Source organism: Hetaerina americana, unplaced genomic scaffold (assembly GCF_022747635.1).
Source record: "Hetaerina americana unplaced genomic scaffold, ioHetAmer1.1.p SCAF_6, whole genome shotgun sequence".
In the NCBI taxonomy this organism is placed as follows: domain Eukaryota; kingdom Metazoa; phylum Arthropoda; class Insecta; order Odonata; family Calopterygidae; genus Hetaerina; species Hetaerina americana.
The window spans coordinates 92,587,056-92,604,739 of NW_027287205.1; the positions used below are offsets into that span (position 1 = coordinate 92,587,056).

General features: G+C 42.0%; 2 protein-coding genes across 5 annotated transcripts in view; one reads left to right on the forward strand and one right to left on the reverse strand.

Annotated features, from left to right (window-relative positions):
* LOC139694942 (uncharacterized) overlaps positions 1 to 2,385 on the reverse strand; it is a 164,808-nt gene extending 162,423 nt beyond the window's left edge. For both annotated transcript variants that reach the window (XM_071593461.1, XM_071593465.1), the window contains exon 1: positions 2,089 to 2,385. The gene's annotated coding sequence lies outside the window, so the exon portion shown is untranslated. The remainder of the gene's footprint in view (positions 1 to 2,088) is intronic.
* Positions 2,386 to 6,038: 3,653 nt separating this feature from the next.
* The window catches only part of LOC139694932 (uncharacterized), a 49,603-nt gene continuing 37,957 nt past the window's right edge, over positions 6,039 to 17,684 (forward strand). For 2 of the 3 annotated variants that reach the window (XM_071593444.1, XM_071593445.1), the window contains exons 1-5: positions 6,039 to 6,665; positions 8,934 to 9,096; positions 9,410 to 9,522; positions 12,796 to 12,984; positions 15,224 to 15,491. In XM_071593444.1, the coding sequence (XP_071449545.1) occupies positions 6,474 to 6,665; positions 8,934 to 9,096; positions 9,410 to 9,522; positions 12,796 to 12,984; positions 15,224 to 15,491 (925 nt within the window). In that variant the 5' untranslated portion in view covers positions 6,039 to 6,473. Of the gene's footprint in view, positions 6,666 to 8,933; positions 9,097 to 9,409; positions 9,523 to 9,960; positions 10,031 to 12,795; positions 12,985 to 15,223; positions 15,492 to 17,684 lie in introns of those variants that run through there. The other variant, XM_071593446.1, reaches the window with a different exon arrangement.

Sequence of the window (17,684 nt, forward strand, 5' to 3'; positions counted from 1 at the left end):
AGGGAAAATTCCTCCGCCAACCATTGAGGTAATTGTAATTAGTAGCATTGACGATGCTCAAATTGCCGCCCATCAAAATGTGGTATCGTGTTGTGCAATGGAAAAATTATCCCTTTAATCGATTGGATGTGTTTATCTGATGGTTTCATTCGTGCATGCAGAGTTCGTACATCCAGTTCCACCCAAAACAGTTAATGACTCGTTTCGCTTATTTGACGATTGTTCACGCAGCGGACACCCTTTCTCTGTGAACCCTGTTTGAGAGAGGAATTGAGTCCTTTCGCGGGGTCCAAAATTCTCAACCAGTATTTTGGTGGGATCTGACCGAAATAACACCTCAACATTTTCCTAGGAGTAATATTTAGGGGAGGCGACCGACAGCTGAGATCATTTGTGCCATAGGCGATGGACAGGAAAGGACGAAGGGTGGAGAGAAACCCGGCGTCGGCATTAGCCTACTCTTTGCGAAAGGCGCCAAGTGGTCCGCAGCTTAACGTCCCATCCGACGGACGGCGTTATCACTCAAAGTGCCATCCAAAAAGCACCTCAAGTAGGGAAGGAGATACCACTGAAAAATATTCAACACCACCGGGATTTGAACTTCTGGAATTTGATCCTCTGGGTGGGAAGCCAGTGCGATAGCCACCGCACCAATCCCGATCCCCTCAACATTTTCCTTCCCCAAAATATTCGCAAGACGAAGCTCCGGAGACGTTCCCGACTTGCTTGCTTCACGTTATAATGGATCCGATGTGAGGATGTTCCAACGCAGCGTATTTCACAATGTCCGCCAATATCATTTCTGCTCCTCTGAATCGGTGACTGTGTGTAGCGGCCGATAAGATTGGAGAAGAAGGCCGTCGAAGGGAAAGTGGTCGCACGACCGAACCGAAAATGAGACGAGAGATCGGCGTGCTTCCCGACAGCGACCTCACCCCCTCCGCGGGCATCCCTTCGCCCGTGGCCATGAGTGTGTTCGGACGCGGGGGAGGAGGCGCAGGGGTTAGGAAGGTCACATTCCTCCCTCAAAAACGGAGAAGTAGCAGCGGAGGAAGAGGAGAGGGAAGCTATGAGGAAGTCAGGGTAATTGAGGCAGGTGCGCCATCTGCGGTTTTCACATGTCGTCTCTCAAACAGTCGCACCGTTGCCGCCACCCATGCGGCCGTTGAAGTTTCTCCCCGCCCCCTCGGGAGACCAGCTGCTGCCTGATGCCCCTTCTCTCTCTCTCTCTCCTCTCCCTTATTCCTTTTATCACTTCCCACCAAGAACGCCTTCCTCTTCCCAATGAAGGCTGTCAAACAGCCGTTGGGCCGTGAATTTCACGTCCGTCTATCATAAGAAGCGGTTAGCTCATTGCTCCCTCCCCTCGCTACCTCCTCAGGTACCCTCATACCGCTGCACCTAATGGGACCACTTTATTTCCACCAAGTTGTTTGGCAAGGGGGTGCACCGTGGCACCCATAGTTTTCGATCGACCCTCTTTCGCCTACTTGAAGCATTCATTTCGCCAATTTCTCAACACGTAATTGCTGTGATGAAATGTGTAATCGCAAGAATGTCGGATATTACCATGGTGATTGGGACCCAGGATCGGGCACGGAGGAAAAAAATTCGCCACCGTAGATTTCCCGTTGCTTCGATAAGTTTCATTGATATTAATTGATTTTCAAAGTCGGAAGCTTGAACTTCCAGGTGAATGATTCGATACAAACGTTGATATTACGTCGGGAACGCACAGGTGTCCCCGGGTCTCCCAGCAAAAATACTCTTGGTGATGGGTGCCTTCAATGAAGTCATTAGATAAAATATTTCAACCTTGCAAGTAATTTAAACGCTGACACTGGCACAAATTGTAATTCTATCATTGTGCGTACATTTAAAGGAGAATTTTGCATTTTTCCGAACGCGAAGAAATAAAATTGATTCGTGGAAATTCTTTTTTTCAAAGGACGCAACAATAGCGTTTCGATATTTCACGAAGAGCCGAACCGCTTCAGCACTTAACGACTTCGACGATAAAGGGCGTCGAAAAGCACCCCGCCGGTGGTATCACTCTCATTGGCCACGTAGTGGATGAATCCATCTTACCTGATCTCCGCCGGCGCTCCTGATCACGTCCCGGCAAACAGCGAGCTTCCCCTCCCGTTTGGTGGCGGGAATGGAATTCGTAATCGAACTAAAAAAACCCCTCCGCTCCAAAACGCTGTTATGCTACGCATGGGCACTCATTGTTTCCTTCACGACGGCACACACTATCCCTAGGCGCAACAATCGGGCACTCTCTGAACGAGGGGAGGAGAGAGAGACGGCTACATCACTGGAGAGGACAAGGTTTCCTTCGCATTCCAATGGCACCACCACTGCAAACCAACCACCACCAGCACAACACAGATGCCCGACTACTGCGGAGCCCCTCTCTCGCGCCTAGCCTCCCCGAGGGGGCGGAGAGGCAACGAACGATCTTCCCGCCAGCGGGACACGAGGGCTGCCGAGGAAAGCCGAACGGACGACGCCATTCCCCCACTCGGCACGCCGCCGCGACCTTTCCGTTGGAACTCAAGCCCGGGATTTCCTCGGTGGTCTGCCTTCGGGACGGGGGGTGGGGAGGATACGAATGGTGGTGTATCGGTGGCGGAGTTAATGGATTAATATTGCTCCTACCATCACACCCCACATTCGCCCACGGCTCGATGGTAAACGAGCCGAGTGCTATACTACATGGCAGTTTTGAATTCTCGATAATAGCGATCGTCCGTGCCGGAGTTCGTTTCTCTCGGCATTTTGCGGCACTACCAACCCAACCCCTCCCTCCTTGGCGATTTTCCGACTCCGGCCCCTTGTTTACTACGTGTTCGCCCCCCCTAACGTGAGGGTCAGAATAAGGGAACAGTTCAGTTTGAAAAAGAAACGTGAGGGTCGGGTTTATAGTTTCTCCCGCACAATTGGTTTGCCTCCCGAGTGTTCAGCTATATGACTTTGGGACGGATTAAACAATTATGGGACATAATGTTTTCCTTCGAGGTAAATTACCGAATCCGATATGGGCACCTGTTGGTGGGATGGGATATTGAAAAAAACAAGTTTATTTACGCTTATTACTGTTATATTTACCTTCACCTATATTTAAAATGGACACAACGGCATATTGAAGGATTCCTTGGCCCCTCCTAACAAAAGACAACCCGACATCATACTTTGCAACAAGTCCCTCTTCATCTCCGTGTACTTCCTTCTTCCCTTCCATCCAACATCCATATCCTATGCCCGCCCCTTCTTCGTATGCCCAAAATTTTCCCATCCATCAGAGTCTTCAACATCCCATAGCCAAGCATTACGACCATCGTCCATTTTTCCTGCCCCCTTAAGATGTGTCACAACATCCCTCTTTTGCCCTTTCACCATATTTACCAATTCTTCATTTCTTTTCCTTTGCGTCCACTTCACTTTCTCCACATCATCATTTCAAAACCCTCCCCCCCCCCCTTCTGCCAAGAAAAAAACGCACCCAAGGGGGTTCATTTCCGATGGGTTGCTCCGCGGTCACCTTTCGCACCAAAATCAAAGGCGAAAGTACGCATGGCGATGCCGTCAACGCGGGAGGTTTGCTCCTACGTATTTTCCGGCGATTCCTTTCTCATCTTCAGTTTAACTCCTATTCATCGCTTACGCTGCTGTTTAAAGTTCAATCCTCAATTCCCGATCCCAAATGCCTCGTTCGTTCTCCATTTTAGACTCCGTGTAAATACAGCTTTTACTTTCCTTCGCAACGAAGGTTTTTCGATCACATCCCTAATGCGTAATTCAGTTTTAACTGCGTCCACTCTGCAAGAATAGTGCGAAGAATGCACGCGCGACCGCAGAGATGGCGTTTGAGTATCAAGAGTAACGCTTGACGACCTGCTCGGCTGAAACTCCTCAGAGGAAGACACTAAGTGTTTTACTTCCATCCTTTACTTCCATTTTAAAGGCGCTGCTCATGCCGCAACGTCGAGGGGCCGAAGGGATCCGAATTGACGCGGCAGCAACCTCTGGCCTACCATAGCAATGCGGATTCCTCCGCTCAAGAGATGTTCCATAGGAAGACTAAGGTGGGCACCGTGATTGGAGGGCAAGCAGTTCACCAGGGCCAGGAGTTGTGCGTTTGCGAAGGTGGGCCAAGCAGCGGGAACATTACCGAAAGAAGAGTGACAAAGGGAGACAAAGGGGCCTTCACGATGTCACGATGAAAAGGACCATGACGATGAAGAGAAATGGTTATTATTGAGGAATTCGTAACTACTCGCAGTTTCTTGTTGCGACTCGGAAACTTGGTCAGTGAGTCAAGAAGATAGACGTACATTGGATGCTTTTGAATATGGATCAGGGAACACAGGAGAGGTACATGTCACCTCTCCTGTCTTCCCTGATGTGTATTATTACCTACCTTAACCGGTAGGTCAAGGTAGGTTTTGCATAGGCACAACTACCAAATAAATGTTTGGCGACTCCTAACAAAACACAATTCAGCAATCTATTCTTCATCGAGTCCCTCTTCATCTCTGAGTACTTCCTTCCTCCCTTCATCCCGTCCAACATCCCTATCCCGTTCCTGCCCTTTCCTCTTTTGCCTAACATTATCCCCTCTATCACGGTCTTCTACATCCCACTGCCGATCATTACGCTCTTCATCCATTTTGCCAGCCTCCTCAGGATTTCTCCCAAAAAACCCCTCTCTTAGCTCACCATACCAAGTACTTCCTCATTTGTTTTCTTCTCTGTCCATTTCACCTTCTCCATTCTTTTCCACACCCACATTTCAAAAGCCTCCAGTCTACGTCTATCCTCCTACTTCAATGGCCATGTTTCCGCGCCGTACATAGCTACACACTATATCAAAGTTTTTACGAGTCTTTTCTTGACATCCTTACTCAACGTCCCTCTCATCAACTCCCTCCTCCTTGTGAAAGCCTCTTTACCCAGGGCAGTTCTCCTTACGTCCCTACTACTTTGACCGTGTTGGCCCAAAACACTCTCGAGTTACGTAAAATGTTCTACCTGCTATAGTTTATCCCCTCCCATTTTAATGTTTAGCTTAGTCTTTTTATTCCTGGAAAATCTCATAATCTGTTTTATTTATATTGATTCCCATCCCATATATATCGCACTGAATTTCCAACTCACTCAGCAATGTTTGAAACATTCCATCGGTGCTATTTTAGTTTATAAAAATGTTGAATTCAGGAAGTTCTCTCGGGTTTCCCACCGGGTCAGCGTGGTGTGCACCGACGTTTCGACGGCTAACTCTGCCATCGTCTTCAGGGTGAAGTCGATGCCTGAAGCCTGAAGACGATGGCAGAGTTAGCCGTCGAAACGTCGGTGCACACCACGCTGACCCGGTGGGAAACCCGAGAGAACTTCCTGAATACAATACGCCGGGAAAAACTGAGATCCTTCAAAAATGTTGAATAATAATCCTAGCAGTCGACATCGCTGATGTTTTTTCCCCTTCATGTATTGATCTCATTGAAAATAAGTATATTATTGCCAAAAAAAGATTGGAAAGTGCATTTGAGGGTGTTTAGTATAGCTCCAATACTTCGGCAATAGAAAAGGACCTGTTCAAAGTTTAAATCGAATACCTAATGACATTTGTACTTATTTAATTTAGTGACCTTTGATGCCTATTCCAACAGTTTTTTATGAAGGTTTACTCTCCTTTTTTCCATCAGGGATAAAAGTTTTTTCCACCAATTTAGCTACTTTGTACTTTTATAACTGGTATTCTACCGCTTACAGTACATTTTTAAAAATTTTTCTCTTCTTATTGCATTAATAAATGTTACACTGCTTTGCCTGAATTTAAAATGACATCATTTGATGTTATGAGTCTAATCATAGCACTGTTATGTGTAATTACATCTGATACATAAAACTTAGTAATTTTTTATCTATTTTCTGAGGCTACAACAACATTTGCGAACTTTGTATCGAGCGCGAAGTACTTTTTTGAACGTATTTTGTCTTCCTTGTTTTGATTCGTAATTGTTTTGCTGCGCAGATGTAGTTCTGCTTATCCACGTTTACCGATGTTGTTCTAGGTTACTGTTTCGTTTAACAGTTAATTTGATATGTACAATGCATTTGTTATTTGTCAATCTTGGACGTATAACAGACTAATTAAATCAGTGTAATTCTCTTCTTGGCAGATATGTATTTTTAATCGCCAATTCCCATAGTCTGTAGCACATTACGTACGATGCTTGAGCATAACGTTTATCAAACTTCGAAACAAGGGGCTTTGAACGTCAAATAAGCTCCTCACTAAGCGGCAAAATGTCATTTATAACTTGATTTACATGGAAAACTTTGTTTCCGTTTCCGTGATGAAGAGTTAGTTTATTTTAGGTGTTATTTTGAAGTTGTCTGAGAAAAGATATCTAATCATGTGACTTGAATTAGAACTATTTGTGCATTTTGAGTGAGGACTTGTAAGCATGATCAATTTTCGCACTCCATCGAAGTCCTCGAGGATTATTTTCCTGTGTTCAGTTGCAAACTTCATCAATGCAGCTGATCGGGTAATAATGCCCATCACAATTGTCCCCATGACTGATGAATTTAAATGGACCTTACATTGGCAAGGATGGATATTATCAGCATTCCCGGTTGGATATTTTACAAGTCAGGTAATATGAAGCTATGTGCGCTGTCATATGTGGAAATTTAGTGACAAATTGAAAAAAAAGGAGTGACGTGAAAATAACCCGTGCAACAATTGACTTGACTTTCGAAAAATTCTTATGTTTGTGTGGAAGTGAAGAATGAAACGGCGACGTTGAACCCAGTTCGAAATTAATTTTACTTGGATGGCAAATGTGTCTGCTAAATCAAATTATCAATTTGCCGGTTTTTCTATGTTTCCAATCTAATTTTAAGAATACCTTTAAGTTTTGCATCTTTATGTTTCGGTTGGGCCAGTGTAAATGAAATGATTTACTTGCGTACCAGCTCGTTTGAATATTTGTAGTGTTCATGCTGTAGTGCGGTCGTACGTTTTCCCCGAGTAAACATTGAGGTTGAGAATATTTTGTCTCATCTTCTCCAGTGCGTATCATTATTAACGGAAAAAACTGCTCATCAGTGTTCAACAGTATACTTAGATTATATAAAATATTAGGAAGGATTGGTTGAGCAGTGATTCTGCAAATGAGCTTGGACGCTTAATGCAATGTCTATTGTCTTAAAAAATTATCTAAAAATGCTATTTTTTGTGAATTTGAATGTTTTAAAACGTGTAGTTAAAAGTAAAATAAACCTTTATTTTAAAACAAGTAGGGTTTGTGATTTGTATTGAGTATTAAGCTGCTGCAGAAAATATTACTATGTATGGTAATACTTTCTGTATGGGTACGCCTGTAAACAATTAGTAACACTTCTCTCAACTTGTAGGTTCTTTCCGATGTGTCAAATGTGCAGCAGTGTAGTGCAGTGGTATCAGGATAGGATTTAAATAGGATGGCGTGTCGTGGTAACTGACAAATTCTGGTCATGGAATTAAAATATAAGCTGATTAAAGTCTGGCGAAAGCCGATTGAAAACCGTTTAGCTCCAGGGAAAATTAATATTTGGCACCTCTCTTCTAGTATGATGTTATTGAAGCTAATCATTGAATTTTTGAGCCCTCGTTTTGTTTCCTTGTGGACAATCGTATATTTTATGGTTATTCAAACTAATGTATCGTTGTCAAATAATTATAAAGCTTTGATTGGCTTCAGTTTCTTGGGGACGTGGTTGTCCAGTGGGTTGGGCGATGGGCTGGAGTGCCTGGTTTTATTCCGGTTGACGCCTCTCAGCACCCTCAACTTCACCCGAGCTGTGATTTCTTCCTGGGAAACCTCGGGTGGCACACAGGGAATAAGGAACTGCCCCCCCCCCCCATCCTGCTCTGCGATTCTCACAAATATGCCCAATTGGGCACAGCATTAGGTGAGCTAATAGCCTCACCAAGCCAACTAACCATTGCTTGTTTTGTTAGGCACTTCTGTGATTCAGTTTTTCTCTGCTTTCAAGTTTGAGAGCCTTGAGAATTCAGGAACGTTTCATCATTTTGTACCCCCATTCTGAGTCCCCATATTGAGATCCATAGGTGGCTGGATTGATACCTGCTTATGTGACACCGTTCACGGTAATCCCTTGGAGGTCATTTGAATATACTGACCCAAAATTGAAGGAAGTCTCTGCCAATTTTGTGTTTAACTGCCTCTATTCCTTTCTTGTGAGTCATTTCAAAATTCCCAGTATAAAATAGTAAAACTTAGTACAAAAAAATATATGTCTGGAAATATCAATTTAAATTGCGAAGGCTGGCTTTCAATGAGAGAGATGTCAACAGAGAAGTGTGGAAATTCAATTATTTTTTGTTTCCTCTCTCGAAGGTGCAATGGTCCTGCCGGCAAATTGAGGCTCTGGGTTAGAACTACTTTTAGGCGTTTTTTCACAAATTGGGGCTTGTTTGCTCTTGCCAGTTGTTGAGGTATCTAATGTAGTAATACTAATATGGCTTTTCCTAATTGTAGTAAATGGAAATACCTGAAAAATAATTTTCAACATGGAGATTAGTGACTGTATTGCAGCTTCCCTGCTCCTTCCTCGTAAATTAATCTCCTCATTGCTTCGTATTCTTTGATTTTTTATCGTTAGTCTCAAAATAAAAGTTGTTGGATACAGAGGGAGGAATCAAAAGAGGCGATGCAAGTTGCCTGGTGGGAAAAATTCCAGTGCAATCAGTCTGAATACTTGCTTCCTGCTGATGATGATGATGTTTCTTCCATGCCGCACACTATTCTTGTCCTTTTCACTTTTTACTGTCCCTTGGTTTATTTTGGCATTTTAAAATAATGTTTGGGAGACATTAACTGAATTGTGTTCTTCTTTCCATGGCTTTGTGCGTTCAGATTATTGGAGCATGTGCGGCTCGTCGCCTGGGTGGGAGACTCGTCCTCCTGTCTGCCGTTTTGCTTTGGTCTGCCACCACTGCGATCACTCCAGCCATCGCGCCACACTCAGTTGTTGCCCTCGTGCTCTGTAGGGCACTTTTGGGGCTGGGTGAAGGCCTAGGTAAGCATCCTTTCTCGAACCCAATCCCTGCCTTGAAATGTCCACTTCCTGTTGTTTGGGAGTATTCCTGAAAGTCTATTTCTGGTCCTGTGGCTTTCAGCAATGTGCTCTATCATCAAATTATATTTTTTTGTTTTTAAGTATTGGAATTAAAAATATATTTTGGGTATGATAAATTAATAAATTTTTCTGACCTGTATTTCTGCATTTGTTGGAGTTTACATGGTACTATTTAACATAACAAATGAGGGAGTTATTTATCTTGTAAAAGAACTTGCTTGATTATTGTATTTTAACCGATTCTCCCCCACAGGCTTGCCCACGATGTTTCAGATATTTGCCCAGTATGTGCCCTTAGAGGAAAGATCACGTGCCATTGCATATTTGGTGGCGGCTGGATCTGTTGGACAGACTTTTGCATCATTGGCAAGTATTTATTCCCACTCTTCCTACCGTGCCCGTCTGTGACTTTGACTTGGAGGGCCTGCAACCACAGCCATTGTTTATGTTTGTGATGTTGAACCTAATTTTTTACCCTCAATCTTTCATTCAGATTAAAAGTCCAATATTTAATTTATTGGAAAGTGGTGTTCTGTTGGCTAGTGTAAACAAAAATCTTCCCAGGAATGATGCTTAAAAACCCAGCAACTATGAATGAGGCATGAATGAATTTTTTGGGATCAAGACACATTTATATTCTGGAATATAATTAGTGATCTTTGAGGTGCACAGGAATAAGATATGTGGTGTGAATTAATGCTGGTACTCAGGAATGCAACTATATTATCAACCTGATGGAGGCAGGGCATGCACGAGGCCTGCATTGCTCTGAAATTATCATAGTATTTTTAATATGTTGAGCAGTGTTGTTCAACCTGGATCTGCTGTGGAAATTGGTTTAGCGATGTACACTGTTCCATTTTTGCAAAAAGAGGTGTGAAGTAGATTTTGTCATTTCAGTTTTTTGTTTTTGAAAATGGCAAGGAAAAATGTGCCATCTGTCAATGGGAAAAAGAATCCTGCTTGCCATCAGTTGCGTGATGGGAAAATCATCTCTGTGCCATTAAAGTGTGATCAGCCATGCAGGCAACGATTGAGTTAATTTTGAACTGCAGCCTCCTGCTACATCTTTCTCTGACTGGAAAATGACGGAAGGATGTTCATGGCAAAAGAAATGCAGTTATAATGGGATTGCCTTTGATGTTGCATGTCTCACAAATGAGTATTCTCTCGTCCTGTCTGACATTTATTTTTTGCACGGGAGCCCATATCGTCTTGGCAGCTGGGGTATGAACTTTTGAACTGTGGTATCTGCTCCCTCCTGTCCTCTGTAAATCCCTTCACCCTTCTTCCTTCTTTTTCATTTCATTCAGTCACACATAACAAGTGCAGAAATGTTTTGATATATATTATTGAGGCTGCATTGAAAGAGTGATAATGTATTCGAAAGAGCGCATGGCATTAGGGATTTGTCATTGGAAGTTTGATTAAAGAATGCATCTTGCCAGAACCAGATTCCATTCATATTTATTTTGCACAAGTGTTGCTGACAAGAAGGAACCTGAGATTTAATTAGACTTGCAAACGAAAATATCTTGAGTTCTAATTGTCTGAAAAATCATTGAGTGGGAGTATTTATTTATTAATAATGGTTGAAAACATTCTACGGTGTCTTCCCAGTCTCTATGCTTGTGGTCATTCCAAAGTCAGCCTTCCAATCTGCTCTCTCCCTCCCCCTCATCTTCCTCTGCATTTTATCCAAGTTTGCCTCTCCTCTGCCGTCCCTTGTAGCACCACCCCAGGGTTAGCTCAGGGGCAATCTTATTTCCCATCCGTGGTACACCTCAATTCATCTTGATTGTTGTGTTCTTAAGTCATCTAATCAATGGTGTTGAATTACCTTCATAGTATTGCCATCTAATTATTTCACTTCTTGTACTTTTCCTTCTAATTTTCCAGCTAATATTTTTATCAAGTCCATTTTGGTCATCAGCGCATTTCTGATTTTTCTTTTCTTGGCCTTCCTTTACAGCTATGATTTTCAATGCTTTTTATGATGGAATTGTATGTTTCTGTTTTGTTTTCTTCATAGGTGGATGATTCCCACCATAAACTGTTCTAAGCAGCTGTTGCTTTTTCACCTGGAATGCACTTTTCTTTTATGGTCACATCCACTGATACATTTTCTCAAAGTAAAATAAGATATTCATGCACTTTACAGTGCCTCCTAATATTTGATTCATTTTCTAGAACAGTATCCTGCGGTTCTCCTTCAATATGCCTACATGCTGCTTTGTTTATGATAATTTCAATCCCACTTTCATATTTACTCTGTAGTTTTTCATGTCATGCATTCCAGATCTTCATAGTCTTGTGCTGAAAAACTTGGTCATCTGCATAGCTTACTTAAATATCAAACGTTCCCCTAGAGCTTTGCTCACCCAATTGAAATTATTTTTCCAGCCTTTTAGTGGTGTTTATAAGTAGATTTTTAACCGTGCAGGAGAAAGAAAGAAAGCCTAGCTTTAGTCCCTAGTTTACCCAAAAATCCCAGGGAAAACTGGGTTTTCTGGTGAAGTTCAAAGCTAAAAATGTCATGGGGCTTGTACATGGTCTGATGGACTTGTATAATGAACAGCTAGTGTGTGAATAGGTCGCTAAAAGTGCACTTCAATCACATATGGACTTCTGCCATCCAAGTTATGGTGCTGAGTGCTTTCACCAAGACACATTGGTGTTGTGGCTGAAGTTCCAAAATGGAAATGGAGTGCTGCCATGTTGGGTTCTTATGTCTTGTTGGTGAACAGGGATTCAGAATACTGGAGTGTGTTCAAAATGGGATTCTCTGTAGGGAAATAATTTTGTATTCCATTTTTTCATACCATACTGTGCCTACCATATAGTACTATAATTATTGCAGTCATCTCTAACAAAGGACAAATGATCAGTTTATGTATCATTTTAATGTTCAGCTCGAAAAGTTATTCAGAAATCATATTATTTTTAGGCTAATGTTGAACTATTTGAAATTTGCAAATCAATTTAATCAGATGGAAAAATTAAAAACATGATATAATTCAAATAATGCAATTTACCTATGGAAGTAAGTTTTTGAGAGTCCCTAAATACTGTTGTGTTCTACATATCACCTGAACTTAATTCATTTGCCCTGCGTTATTTCCCACTTAATATCTTAGTACCTTCTTCCTGACTTAAACTATCCCAGAAGCCTATTCTTTTTATTCTTATTTCTTGCTGATTTATCATTCCCGTTTGTGTAGAATGGTCTTGTTGTCATCTCCCTGTACACTTGGAACGCACTTGTGCTGTATTTGTGGCTCATCCACGATCAGTATTATCTGCTCCAGCCACTCTTCTTCCTTTTTTTTTGGAATTCACTTAGCACTATTCTAATGTCGCTACTACTCTGCACACTTTCCTCCAAAACACTGCCCACTGGTGCCTAAGTTTCATCATATTATTATGCTATTATACAGCCTCAAAATATGGAATAATTAATAATATTTTCTAGTCTTTGTCTTTGCTGAAGTTTGAAAGGAAATTGTTACTGTCAGCCATTGTGGCTGATTGCCAAGTCATGACTGCTGGTTAATTTCTGTGCGTGCTCTCAATATGTTGTAATGCCTATATTCAAAACAATTCGTGACTTTGTACTGAAGAAGTGTCCCTTTCTTGCAGGTATGTCCGCATATCCATTGGGAAGTGTCCTTCTACACATTTGGTATTTTTGGACTAGTGTGGGCCATTTTCTGGAGCTTGCTGGTCAGAGAGAATATGATTCCATTTTCAGATTCCTCTCTCGAAACAAATTCACTGGAGCCTCTGCTGACGGGGGCCAGTGAAGAGCCATCTTCTCAGACACCTCGGGTAAGTGCTTCTTGCTTATCAACTACTATTTTGTGCTTGTGTGGTGATTTGTGGTGGATCCAGTGTGTTCAGGTGCTATCTGAATAATTAAACATAGTTTAGAAATTTATGTGGAATCAAATATTATTCTGGCTCATCAAATATTTTATCAGCATCCATTTTTGGGTGGTACAAATGAGTCACGACCTGTTCTGACCACTTCTCAAGTATTTAATTCCCCTTTAACGACCCTACAGAGTTTTACTAGCTCCATGTTTAGAAAAAGAGAAATGTTATAAATTTCAATCACAGATTTTGACATTTTTTAAAACACATTTGTGTGTGTCTTCATGTGATTGGAATATTTTGAGGGGCTGTAGCGGGGACTCGAGTTGGGTTTGTGCCTCCTCCATGCCATGCCAATGATCTACAATCCACCTCAGCCCAGTCCCACACATCATCTCACTCCACCTGCACTCTCTTCTTCTGTCTTCTCCGAATCCTCCCGAGCAGCATGCTCTCATCCCCATCACTTGGCGATTTGCATTTTGGGATCGGCTACTAATACATCATATGTTGAGCTTGGAGTGGACTAACCCTTAGCCTTGATTGCGGAAGGTATGTTCAATTTATGCATGTCCTGTAAGTGCAATGATGATCCCAGTTGAGGGTTCATGGCATTCAAGAAAGCGATGGTGGCATTAATATTGAAAATTGAGACAAAGCAAAAATATGGAAAGATTGTGTGGAGAATCATTATGAGAAATTAGTGTTGTATGTGAATTTGGACGAAAGCAGCAGAGGAAATTGGATATTTGGAGGCGATGTAATCGTGGTGCTACAGAGAGATGATGGAATTCCAATGAATCTGATGGCAGAGTGGCAAATGTAGTGATAGATTGAAGTTCTGGAGAGTCCATGGAGTATGATGCTTGTAAGGAGAAGGCAGGAACTAATTGTGCACACACCAAGTGGAAAGTGGGAGCACCCTCACGACCGTTAATTGAAGGGGAAATGGAGTGGGAGGACTTTAAACCAAGGAGGGACCAGGAAGATTCACGATGAGAGGCAGACAAGGGAAAGATGATGCAAGGAGTGAGGAGAGAGTGAAGGGTGGTGCGCAGATTGAATCGTGTATAGTTTTGATGGCTGCTGCCAAACTACCTTTTGATGTAGAACATAAGGTGATGAATGGATTGCTTCACATGTAGTACGAGGGTGGTACAATAAGTCCTTAGAAAAAGTAGAAAAAACCATTTTTTTGGGCAATTTTATTTTTAATTTTTCAACATTATCTCCTTTCAACTCTATGCATTTTACGAAGCATTTTTCCAATTTTTTTAAGCCGTCTTAAAAGCAGGATTTTGGAAGCTCCTCAAAATTAGCATTTGTTTGATCGGTTACTTCCTCGTTAAAAGTAAACCGTCGTCCACCAAGCCATTTCTTCAAGCCTGGAAATAAGAAATAGTCACTGGGGGCCAAATCTGGTGAATACGGTGGATGTTGTAATAATTGGAACTTTAATTCCATAATTTTGGCCATTGCAACTGCGCAGGTGTGCACCCGTGCAATGTCTTCATGGAAGAGAATCTTTTTCTTTTTCAGATGAGGATGCTTTGCCTTAATTTCTTTGCTCAGCTGTTCCAATAATGACACATTATACTCTCCTGTTATCGTTGTTCCCTTTTTCAAGTAATCAATGCAGATGATTCCGCGAGCATCCCAAAAGACCGTGGCCATAACCTTACCGGCCAACTTTGACCGTCTTCGCCTTCTTTGGAGCCCGTTTGCCTTCAAAAATCCAAACCAGCACCAAATTTCTGCACCAACAAAGGCATTGTGCTTGATTTAGGCAAAAGTGAAAATGTGTTGAATTTGCAAATCATTGCAATGTTAATTGAAATGGCATCACTGAAATGTGATCTCAAAGTTAGTTGCCAATGCTCATCGCGTTGGTAATACTCAGTGGTGTTATGTTTTACTATCAATGCACCACCTTTCGACTAGATTTCTAGCAGCAAGGTAGCTCAAAGAGGTTATTAATTATTTTGGTGCATGATAATTTTTATGTGATTATGTTGAGATAGGAACAGTATATGTAGCTCTGAAATAAAATTCCTGTACCTGAAAGTGTCAGAGTTATGGAATTTCACCTTGTTTTGTTATCTGTTTGGCATAAGTTTCTGTGAGACAACTTTCTGAGAGTACTACTGTCCAGTTGAGTGTTAATGGATTGATTTTCTCTCTCAAATAATTTCAGTTCCGTGGGTGGAAGAGTCAGTGGAACAAGGACCCTGTTGATGGCAGTGAGTCAGAGGCCACCATGGAGAGCCGAAGTGTCCACTGGTCTCAGTTTCTGTGCCATTGGCCGCTGTGGGGGATATACGCTGCCCATTTTGCCATGAACTGGAGCAGCTATATCATCATGCAGTGGCTGCCCACCTACATGGCTCGTTCCCTCTCTGCCAGTAGTCTCGCAATCAGTCTTTCAGCCCTCCCATACCTTGCCAACTCCTTTGTCGGCATTGGTGAGTACCAATATGTGTTCATATGCATGAATCTTTTCAGCCATAAGCACCTTTTTGAAAAAGTTAAACCATTCAAACTAATGTATAAATGATATTATTGGTATTATTATTATTAGTGATAGTTATCTCAAGGGTTTGGTTTGGTGGACTCAGCCAAGCTAAAGGGTGCAACAACATAACTTCATTTTTATAAAGCAAAACCCTTTTAAAAAGGAAATTATGTGGCCACACTTTGTACAATATCATACTTCACGTAATATCCCCCCATCACTAAGCCATGGAAAAAGTTAGTACAAAATATTATTGATATGTACGAGGGTCATCCGGAAAGTAGTACCCGTTCGTGAAATAAAGACACAAAAGTAAATATTAACAAACATAAAAAATTTTATTTGAAAGAGGATACTTTAAACTACTTCTCAACATAATCTCCAAGCAAATTAAGGCATTTGTCATAACGTGTGACAAGTTTCTGTATTCCTGCTGCATAGTCCTTCGCCGCCAGCTCATTGAGATACAGGGTCACTCATCTGTAAGCTTGCGAGGGACCCATCTTGCACAAATTTTTGCATAATGCAGATGGTGTTTAACAATTTCATGAACAATTGTTCGAGAAACATTGGGAAAATGCTCACAGATGTCATCAATTGTGACGCGCCGATCGTTCCTCACGAATTCGTCAACTGAGCTCACCAGTTGGTCTGTAATGACAGACGGTCTCCCCGAACGCTCATCGTCGTGTGTGTTCCCCCTCCCCATGTTGAAGTTGCGACACCACCGCCGAACAGACGACTCGTCCATTACATTGTCTCCATACACCTCCTTTAATTGGCGATGAATATCACATGGGCGAACGTTTCTTGCATTGAGGAATTTAATCACTGCCCTCACTTCACAACTGGCGGCGTTCTCAATTTTTTTAAACATTGTAAACAATCACAGAAACAACACAGGCAATGCTAGCGTCACGCAACTTGGCTCAGAGAAGGCAGACAAGCCACTGAAGCTATCTGACCACGTCCAGCGGCTACTCGCGTCGTCAGCACTTCATGCGGCACGAACGGGTACTACTTTCCGGATGACCCTCGTATAATCAAAATTAACAAATGCTCTCAAATTCACCATGGAACGTTTAAGAAAGTGCATAATACTAGAGTTAAATTACTTGTTATTCCAAGTCCATGCCATAGAAATCTTGTAGCGAAGAAAGATAGGGTTACTAAGCATTTGCTTCGTGATCAGGGAGGTTTTTTATGGCTAGTGGCATAACAGGAATAAAAAATTGTAATAATTCATAATGCTACTTAATAGTAAAATCACAAAAGTATGCTAAGTCAAAAATCCCAGATATTCTTTTTTTTGAGCTGCTGCTCAAGTCAGATACCACAGCTTTATAGCGAAACATGATTAATCTTTTGCACTCCATGTTAGTGGAAGATAGTCAGGAAAGCCAGAAATAGTGAAATCTAGGTCATTGGCATAGATTGCATTGATTTTTCATTTAGCGTTGAATATTCCCGTTTAGTTTTCCATTGTCTTTAATGGGAATCTAGTCAGGATAGTCATGAAAGTGTGCTTATATTTTTTTTCTTTTAGAACATGAGTTTTTAGGGTTGGTGACTGACAGTCAAGTTTATTTGCATCATTAGGAACAGATTAGTATTTTGGTAGGGCTTTTTCTTTTCCCAAGATGGCGTCCAATGTTGTTATGCTCTCGTGTGATGTCTGTAAAAAACACTTCGAACACACTGATAAACTAATCTGCTGCGATTACTGCACAAGGTTTTTTCATCCTAAGTGCACCGGACTTAAGGACCTGCCACTAAAGGCGTTATTGGAGTGCCGTGATCTATTTTGGAAGTGTTTTTTCTGTCGAGCGTCCGACGTCAAAATTTCTAACATGGCGTCGGACATTGAATTTCTGAAGCGAGAACTAGTGAAGCTGAAAGCTGATCGTGAAGTTATTGCTTTGAGTAATAAATGTGTGGTCTCCTCTGCTATCCGCCAAAACTCTGATAAACCCACTCCAGGCACTCTTGGCCAAGTGACATCGTGTTCCGAGGTAACACGCATCCACAATCGTCCGTTCACGCGAGGCTTTAAACGGCAAAATGCATCTGCGGAGCCTGCTATGCCCTGCGTTCAACAGCCTACCTCCCTATCATCTGAAACTTCTTCTGAAGCGATCATATC